The sequence below is a fragment of the Montipora foliosa genome, chromosome 11 (genome assembly GCF_036669935.1).
Source record: "Montipora foliosa isolate CH-2021 chromosome 11, ASM3666993v2, whole genome shotgun sequence".
In the NCBI taxonomy this organism is placed as follows: Eukaryota; Metazoa; Cnidaria; class Anthozoa; order Scleractinia; family Acroporidae; genus Montipora; species Montipora foliosa.
The window spans coordinates 5,771,617-5,781,616 of NC_090879.1; the positions used below are offsets into that span (position 1 = coordinate 5,771,617).

A 10,000-nucleotide genomic window follows, 5' to 3' on the forward strand; every position below is an offset into this window, starting at 1 on the left:
AGAGTTTAAAAGAAACAAGTTGTAACAGAAGCCCGTGAGGAGGAGCTTGCCTGTACCATACAAGCCCTCAACCTCGTTCCCAGGGTTTCTCTTCTCTGCCTCCTAATGTCGTTTCTCCTCAACGACATTAGGAGGCAGAGAAGAGAAACCCTGGGAACGAGGTTGACAAGCCCCATGAGTCAACCTTTGAGCGTATCTTTCTATTTTTAGAACGCCACGAGTTCTACACGCTCTGTTTAGAATGGCCAATCAGAACAAACTTATTGTCAAACGAAGACAAAAATAGCACAAACAATGTATGCAAATTGTGCAAAATGATGTAAAATGTGAGGCCTAGTTCAAACGTTGAGCTTTTCATGTACTCAAATGTAACGAACCTACTTCATTCAATAAAGTACATGACAAGATGGACGTTTGAATCGATTAAGTTCGACCCATCTAATTTGGGTCGACCCAAGAATTAAGTTCGAGTGGTCTACATGGGAAAAATCGACTGTGGAGCGACTTCGATTCAGACGTCGAACTTCTCATGTGCCGAATAAAGTGCAAGAATTTGTGTACTTTATTTTGGCGTTCCACAATTTCCTTCTTTCACGAAAGCATTGTACATCGTGATTAGAGATAAGTTCGACAAATTAATTCCGACGTTTGAATCAACCCTGTGAACTTTATTTTTTGGGTCGACCCAAATAGGGATTGAACTGGGCCTGAGTCTCCTGCTGAACCTGGAAGGGTTACTTCTAAAAATAGAAAGATATGCGCAAAGGTTGAGTCAAGGATATAATGCATAGGGAGGCTCCTAGTCATGGGCTCCTGGTTGCAATGGGTGTGAAAGATATTTATAGCATATGATCCACTTTCCTTTGTCTTTATCCGAAAAACCTCTCTTTCAACCTGAACAATAGTGGCTTATTCTACGACAAGTCCTGGGACACAGTATCCTGAATTCCTATTTTGGTTGTACCCAGGTTTCCCTCAAAAAAATAGGAACGAGGCTGTAAACAATGTTTTTCTGACGTAACGCAGCGCCAAAACAGAATTTTGATCATCAAAAATTGGTGTTTTGAAGAACGAAATGAAGAAACGGCGATGGAAATGCGAGCACATTTGATTGGAAAAGTTATCCAGCATACTGATCTGTGCTGTCGATGATCCATTAGAGCTTTTTATAGCTCTGAACGATGTCTGTAGAGTCCTCGGCGAGGAGGGTATCGCGCGGTGGAGGTTTAGTTGTTCGACCTCAACCTATCAGGTTTTTAACAGTTTTCTCTCATTTGAAGAAAGTTTGTAGTTTTTTCACGTTTGCCCAGTGTTTCAAAGATGATAAATCTACTTCTATTTGCAGTGATAAGTCCTACGTAGAGAGTGTGGTGAGCTTTCTTCATGATGTCGTACCACAGGCAAGTCAAGAGCCTTTAATTTGCTCGATCATGAAAATTACTTTCATCGCGTCATCCATTGTATCAGTTAAGGATTTATTTAGGTAGATCGTGGACTCAAGGTGTATTTAAGCTTCTTTGAGGACAGTCAATCCTAGAAAATTTTCAGATATGTGATAAAACCGTCGTGCCAATCGATCCGGACTATTGCGAAGAATTGGGGCTTACGTGACATTGTAAGCTATTAGGTGTGGTACGTATTTTTAGGCCAATTCCTTGCTATCTTGAGCCTTAAATTTTTAAGTGATCGCTATAGACGATGCAACAAGTTCAGCTGAATTTCAATGTGGTTTGGTTACTGAAGCTGCTTTGCGTTGAGGTGTTGAAAAAGTCGTGATGTAAGTCAAGCTTTCTGGGCAAACACAGTCAGTTTTGAATCTCAGAAACAAAAATCAAAACGGGTGAAACAGATAGAAATAGTGCTTTTATCAGCAAGCCTCACGTAAGCAAAGCTTTTGTTGTCAAAAGCCTCACCATTGCATATTAGAAGGTATAAACAACACATTTTCGAGATCAGAAGTTTTTCCTTGAGTCAATCATGACGTTGTTTATACTCGTGACGTACAAACTTGTTCTCAACAAGCTGTCGCCGTATCGCGTTGCATTTATAATTGAATGTGATATCCGGTCAGCTTATCATCACGATGTTCACATGTTTTAATCAAATCCCTTGTTATTTTAGCATCTAATTTTATTGAATCAAATTGCAGCCTCTTTGATAATTTATGTTTGCAAAGTGACAGTGAATGTAGTTAGGCTCATTAGCACAAGAAGCACGTACATGTAATGGCCATCACCATTGCATTTAGTCTATTCTAACAATCTTCCAAGAAAAACTGTACAAGAAGTACTAACTGATGATAATTCAAGTGAGCTTCTCTAAGAGAATTTAACAACAAAATAATGTTATAAAAATGATTTTAAAAATGGGCTACTGTGTGCCACAAAACCTCGAGATGATAATAAGCTTTATTATATGACTAGCTCTGTGAGCGGGCAAGATAAACTAAATCACATGCTGTGATTGGCTACCCGAGCGGGCAAGATGGAGCTATCTTGCCCGCTCGGGATTTCTCCCTTGCTCCCACATGATCAAAGGTCATTTTTTGGTGTTTTAAGTCATATCATAAATCCTTTATTGACCAAGCTTGTTCAGTCAAGATGGCTGGATATTGGCCTCGTTCTTTTTTTGCGTGTTTATGGACCTCAACTTCGTCTCAGTCCATAAACACCCCAAAAAAAGAATTTGACCAATATCCAGCCATCTTGACCTCATGCTTAGTCAATAACCCATATTTCTACACTATGTACATGTCTGGAAATGTGGGATGCTGTTGTGAAGCTAATGTGTTGCGAGTGTTGGCTTATGAGCCTAAGTGAGTCATAAAGACCCTTAAAGCATTCTTTACAGTTTGACCCATAAGCCAACACTTTGTGCAATCATAAGAACCCTTATGACATCTTATCAATTGAAATAAGTGTTGCCATTTTGGGCCTCCCATTTCTAAATTTGATGCATTATACTTAGGCTGTTACTGGAGTACAGAAGCAGGAAGATAAAGAAAGAGTACTGTGGGTAAAGTTTGAGGAAGCGGACATAAACGGTAGGCAAATACACTTTAGGAAACAGACAACACGACTTTGAGAGAAGTATTAAATGGTTTGGGCCCTCACTTTATTAGGTGTTACCAGGGGTGCTTTCCATTAAGCCAGAATTTGCGGAAATTTCAGGCTGAAGTCAAATGGAAAGGTCCGTTTCGGTTCGGTCTGACCGGAATATTTGGGACCACCTCTGGAGGTGGTCCTCTTTGACCGGTTGGTCCAGTCTGACCAAAATGTGCCGTTCTACATACAAAAATTCTCGTTTCCAGTCCCATTTCACTTTGATATAGCTTAAATTTCGGTCGAAACGTAAATGGAATGCTTCAGTTTGTTTGTAAATTGATTTTCCACTGGTCTTCGACCTGATGGTCAGGCATAATGGAATGCACCCCAGTGTTTCAGATGACAGATTGTGCCTGGGTCAAACACCTGACAAACCTGTTTACCTACTCCAGTTGTTGCAAAGGGTGATGGTACTATCCATGGATCAAGTCACCTTGCATCAAATAAGTGCTGCCAAAAGCAATAGTTTATAATCTGCTGGGTTGCCATTTAGATAGAGCTATCCACCCTTTAGACAACTGGATCCTGGCTGTCAAATCAAGCGACAGCGACAGACTTGCTAAATGTATGTACATGACTAGTCTTGCTGGTATTGATCCCAGAAACTTAGACTTCCTTGAAAGGCTGTAGGATCCCTTCATTGTGTGGCAGTTGTTACAATGAATAGCAGATTTGAGTGAATAGGCTAAATACCGAGTAGAACACAAGTCTTTTATGAATGAAGTGAGGAAATCGTTTACATAGATACTGGATTTTAAAAAAGGTTAAGTTCTGAGGATAATTACATTATTGTATAAGCAATAATTGTTATTCCTTGAGCACCCATTGGATATGAGACGGTAAATGTTGGCTATAATCATTCTCATATCCAACATGCTTGAATGGAATAAATCATTGTTTTATTAAATTTTCATTAAATTCTGAATGTTTGGACCTGTGGAAATTAAAGCCAATCACTTTCCAGCATGGCAACACTTGACACAATCAATTTCCACATTAGGTTATACAGTATGTGAGCTGATAACCAAAATTGAGTGACCCAGTCAGAGAGCTAGAAATGCAATGTCCAAGGTTGAAAATGTACCTTAAACACCCGCAGATAAGCTGCACCCTGAATTTAGCATCTCAAATTTAAGAAAAAACGTTTTTTGAAAGAAACAAAAAGAAATCCTAAGTAGAGTCTTTAGAAGTCTTCTTCATCCACTGCTCATCGAACGTTAACTCACTAGTAACATTGAAATGGAAAATACTTCAAAGTCTTACCCACAATTTTAGCACTTTATTATAATGAACATCGTTTCTACCAACTTTGACATATGATTGATCGTTTTTGGTATTTTTTGACAGGAATTTCTTCATTCCACACAGTTTTTCCATAGATTTTTGCATTACAACAAGAAAGTGAGCCCAATTTTCATAGCTTAGTAATCAGGCATTAGATTCGATGTGAGGATGAAAAACTGGACACCGGAGGCGGCCTTTTTCAAATGTTCCTGCAGATAAGCTGCACCCCCAATTTCTAGCGACAATTTTTGGAAAATAGGTGTGGCTTATCTACTGGTGTTTACGGTAATGTTACACAACTTGTCATCAGAAAGGCAGTGGTTTCAGTAAGTACTGACAAGAGACGAAAAGTGTTGGTTACTTCACTCAGAGAAGGTGGCTCCTTTCTTCCGTAAAATGAAGTAACAAAAATGGTTCTTGATATAGCCTCTTACTGGCTACCAACCTTAAATTTTACTAAAAAACCTGGAAAGGGTAATTAAAAGTAATTCTGCTCTAAACTGGATACAACTTTGTCTCAATAATTTGCCAAAGTTGTTGCAACTTATACATCACTTCAAGGAGTTCTTATCAATTTTAATATTGTGCACCTATTATTGTGGTTTCCTCAGATAATTCATTGCATCAAGAGGAGGTTTCCTCAGGAGTTGCTTTACCACTGTTGCTTATTCTTGGTTACACAAATGGGTTTCAAGTGTGGACCATACCAGTAAGTGTGAAAGTCTCACCTAGACTAAGCTCCTTGAATTTTATCAGGTTTTCTCAAAGTCATTAATAATTATTCATAAGTTAATAAGCCAATTGCATCACCCCGTTCTGTTCACGCTGATGAGTTTGAAACCCAATGAAACACTACTTGTTAATTCACTATTTATGAATTTCAAACACGTGTGTTATGAAATCAATTAATTAATTTAAAAAAACAAGTACAATAGCTTCCCACAGATTCGTTTTTGTAATAATAATAATAATAATAATAATAATAATAATAATAATAATTTATTTCTTACAAACGCATGTCATGCAAGTCTCAATGCTTTTGACAAATACAGGTTAAAATACACATATAAAGATAAAAAATTAAAAATATTTATAAAATCTAGTGGAAATCAAAAAGCTAATTAAAAAAGATAAGTTTTTAAACTTCTTTTAAAGTCATCAATAGAACTGTTGTTTTAAGTCTTACATGTATATTGTCAGGAAAACTGTTCCATAATCTTGGGGGTGCAACACTGAACATTCGATTACCAAAACTGGATGTCCTTGATGTTGGGATCTTAAAGTGCCCCTGTGATCAAAAAAAACACTTCCTTTTTTCCTTCAGATTTTGAAAGTGTGTTTGCTTAACACCTGACAGACAAAATTTTGAGCTTTGATTTTTATCCAAAGGCCGTTTACTTTGAGTGTAAGTTTTGGATTTCACAGTCCGCCATTACTCACGTTCAAAACTGAACGATTGGACCTCAGACGGTTGGATGCAGGGAAAAGTGACGTCAGAGGCTCACTAGCTTAAAATTTCAGCGTGTGAACGCAGCTTATTATATATGCAAAGCGTGAGTTTAAAAGTCTGAAAGCCCAAAACCCCTGTGCTGCTTATTAATTCTGCGGCGTACACACTTATTGCATTCTTAAACTAGTGAGCCTTTGACGTCATTTTCTCCTCGATCCAGCTCTCTCAAGAACATAATGTAGTAATGGCGGACCATTAAATAGGAAAATTAAAGTTAAAATAAAGAGGTGTCTTTTTTAAATCAAGGCTTAAAACTTGGGTCACTTAGTGTTTAGTTAACATAGTTTTGAAATCTAAAGAAAAATATGAATTGATTTTTTAGTCACAGGGGCACTTTAAGAAGGCCTTTATTGCACGATCTCAGTCTACGTGTAGGAGCATATGGGACAATGAGTTCTTTTGTGTAGCTTGGAGACATGCCATTTAGTGCTTTGTAGACAAGGAGAGCGGTCTTAATTCTTTGGTCAACGGATAACCAATGGAGATTTCGTAGTAATTGGGCATAACATGTCACAATAATTATAATATAGCATAATAATGGGCAGAATAATAGAATTCGAAACAGCACTGACCACACAATCTTCTTCCTCCTCCCAGCTTTTAGGGGGTCTAAATCTGCTCTCTGCACTCTACTTCCCGACATTGCAACCAATGCTTGCTCACAGCTCTCACAAGCTTCTGAGCAACCGTATGGTGTACAAAAGAGTTTTGACTTGAAAAAAAGGATTGAAATTATAATAATTTCTTTTGTTGGAGAAGTAATTTCAAAAACTTGTGTGTTGACTGCTTCCCTGGATTTCCAAATGAATGAAACCTTTAAACCACTTTGCCTGCGTACTTGTGATTTCAAATGTTTTCTTGCATTTGGAAATCCAATGAAGCATGCACACTCGTTTTTGAGAAATATTACCTAAACCACAAGGCAAAGCCAAGTGGTTTTAGTCCCGATAAAACACAACCTGCAAGTCAATGGAACGGCTTCAAAAACATTCCACAAAATGTGTGTCCCTCTGGAGTCTGTACAAAGGTTAAAATTTTGAGAGGAGAACATTAACATACAAGAAAAACAAGCTATGCATTATTAGTATGCTTTATGTAAAGAATTCTAACAAGGAGTGTTTTATCTGTTTTGAAGCTCATGCACATGATGTTTTATTGGTGACCTGATAGGCTGTTTTGCTCTTGAATTATTTTATTTCCTGTGCTGGTTACTGTTATCTCCAGTCAATCATAATGCTGGCACTTTACATGCTTAACAGTCAGCTAGATGTACTCCTCAACATAAGTTACCTCCCATTACTGCGATTTTCATAATTCTGTGGAATCTTACAATGTACCTTCAAGTACATGTACTAAGCCCCAAACTGCATTTTGGCTTCCGTCAATCAGATTTCCAAACATAGCCGGAAAGATTGACTGCGCCTCCGGAAAGTGAATTAGAGTTTTTGTTTAGTTCACAGTTCGAACACCATTATTACATACTGTATGTTTTAAGAAATTCTTCCTTAAAAGGATTTGGACAGATTCCATTGCTTTCCATCAGCGTTGAGTTCGAATGTGCGAATGTACCGTGGAAACCAAAGATGCTGATTGGTGGGTTATGTCATGCATAATTTGATTTCGTCATCTGTGGTTGGCGTCGGAAGTTTGATTGATGGAAGCCAAAACGCAGTTTGGCTGTTGGTGCTTGAAGATGAATTCCACAGAATTATGAAAAGCGCAGTAACAATCAAAATGTTTGGGTTCAGCCAAAATGAAATTTTCTAGCACTATTGCAAGTGATAGCAAATCTCTTTAAGTAGCATTCTTATATGTAGGTTTGAAAGGGTTAGCTTTGTTTCAGTCCACAGGTGAAGCTCAGGAGGTGTTGTCTCTTCGCCAGGGACCTGTTAGACTGTTACGCATGCTCAAGACCCCATTAGAAGGTATTGTATCGATGTGCATGTGACAAATTCCCCTTTATTTGGTAAACTTGTAATTTTCCTTTCACTCCTGAGTGATGTAGTCGCACCTTCAGTCAATTCTTGTGAGCAGAAAAAAATTGATGTGTTTTATCTCAGAAGGTGAAGAAATACATCCATATGATTTCTGAGGGTGCCACTGTGAAGGTGCTGGAAATACCCTTATTTTAATTGATGTGCTTTGAACAAGTGGATATAGAAGAAGTGAAAATTGTTATTTGATGTGTAACAGGCTTTTTATTCTCATTTTATTTCAAAGGTGCAAAGTCCAGAGATGAGTATGCGGGTTCCAGGCCTCTTTTTGCTGTATGCGGTGCCGCAAGGTTACTCTTTAATTTTAAGTTTGTTGGATTTATGTTTTTCACCTTTTGTGCTAACCTCAAGTTACCCTTGCACTAGTTGTCTGTAAACTACTTCTCCCTCTTTTCCAGTCCTTCCCTGCCATTTTCCACGGTCAACTTGTGGTCACTTTCTTCTGGGGAGCAAGTTCACTCCATTGGATTCAAATCTGAAGTTTATGATGTACTGAGCAACCAAAGGTATAAAATAGTTTTAAAATTACAGGTAGATTCAAATACTAACAAAAGGTGGCTGACAAACCAGTTTCAGCACTTTCAAGAAATTCACAACACTACACTGTACATGTATATCACCAATTATTAAATTCTCAACCTCGGATAATGCAATTCTCGTGCTCTGATTGGTTCACTCAATCTCGGTTATCAGCTCATATACCTTAGTTTGACCTTATATGGTAAATGATTGCGCTTAGCGTTGCTAAACTAAAAACGTTTACGCCAGAAAGCGAAATTTCTTTTGGTACATGTATAAAGCAAAAGAAAAACGTTTTTGTGGAAAGTTTGGATCACTTTCGAAGCTTAGAGATATGCGAAAAGGTAAGAAATGTTTTTGTGATGATCCTGCGTCTGTCTGACCACGAGGTATTACACAACATCGCATCTTCATCAACTTTTTTCGATTTCGCTAGGATTTTCTCGCTTTTTTCGCTCGTATTTCGAACTTCTAAACTTTTGGAGTTTAAGGAATTTAATAATTAAAAACAATTATTCCATTCGCGCTTGTTGGATACGAGAGTGGTTAAAGCCAACTCGGCACTATGCGCCTCGTTGGCTATTTACCATCTCATATCCAATGCGCGCTCATGGAATAATTGTTAATTATTAAAAACTGGATCATTGGATAATGCAATTCGAGAGTTTTGATTGGCTAAGCCGTCATGGGTTATGAGCCATTATACCATGATCTACAAACACGGCAAGCATACGCGTGATTTTTTGGGCCTTTTTATTTTTATTGTAGTCTATTTTTCTATATTTTGGGGGCGTTTTTAATAAAACAATTATTCCACTTGCGCTTGTTGGATATGAGATGATTATAGCCAACTCGGCACTACGCGCCTCGTTGGCTATCTATCATCTCATAAATTCTTTATGTCAGATTCATTCTGGACGTAAGAATCCGCTGCGTATGCACTCAACTGATTTAGCATGTAGCACTGGAGGTTGACACTTTCAGACTAAACTTAAACATGTGTCTTGTACAGTTAATATGCATTCTTATTGGAGAGAGTCTTTGACGTCATTCTCCCCTCGCTCCAGCTCTCTGGGGCCTGCTGGTCAATTTTGAGATAATGCAAAAAATACCGGACTGTTGAATCCAAGACCTGTACCATTACTTATAATAATCTACATTGTAAAACCTCTAGATTCAAATTAAATCTGAAAGTTTTGACAGTCAGGTATTAAGCATACAAACTTTGTTGATTTCAAAAAGAAAAGAAAAGAGAGGTTGTGATGAAATTGGCAAATTTTTAAAAAGAAGAGGTTAATATCAGTTGTTGATATTGCTTTGATGGTACTGGTATTTCTTATTATTTTGTAGATTGATAGTTGTGGCTCTTCAAGAGAAAATAGCAGCATTTGATGCTTGCACTTTCAAAAGTTGTTTTTGCATAACTAGTAAGTACCTAGATAGTTTCAAAATGGACAACTGTTTTGATGCTTTACACCTTTTGATCCATCTACGAATTTGTGGTTTTCATAAGTTATTTAATGGAGGCAGTTAGGCAAAGAGGTCCAAGATGTTTTCATTCCTTGGGCATTGAGAGTACAGATCCTCTG

The 10,000-nt window shown here is 37.8% G+C and overlaps 1 protein-coding gene across 4 annotated transcripts in view; it reads left to right on the forward strand.

Annotated features, from left to right (window-relative positions):
* Positions 1-1,003: 1,003 nt before the first annotated feature.
* Positions 1,004-10,000, forward strand: part of LOC137975421 (BCAS3 microtubule associated cell migration factor-like) — a 22,184-nt gene continuing 13,187 nt past the window's right edge. For 3 of the 4 annotated variants that reach the window (XM_068822540.1, XM_068822538.1, XM_068822539.1), the window contains exons 1-8: positions 1,034-1,252; positions 1,346-1,400; positions 2,968-3,043; positions 5,000-5,097; positions 7,742-7,823; positions 8,119-8,182; positions 8,291-8,398; positions 9,762-9,838. In XM_068822540.1, the coding sequence (XP_068678641.1) occupies positions 1,182-1,252; positions 1,346-1,400; positions 2,968-3,043; positions 5,000-5,097; positions 7,742-7,823; positions 8,119-8,182; positions 8,291-8,398; positions 9,762-9,838 (631 nt within the window). In that variant the 5' untranslated portion in view covers positions 1,034-1,181. Of the gene's footprint in view, positions 1,253-1,345; positions 1,401-2,967; positions 3,044-4,999; positions 5,098-7,741; positions 7,824-8,118; positions 8,183-8,290; positions 8,399-9,761; positions 9,839-10,000 lie in introns of all 4 variants that reach the window. The other variant, XM_068822541.1, reaches the window with a different exon arrangement.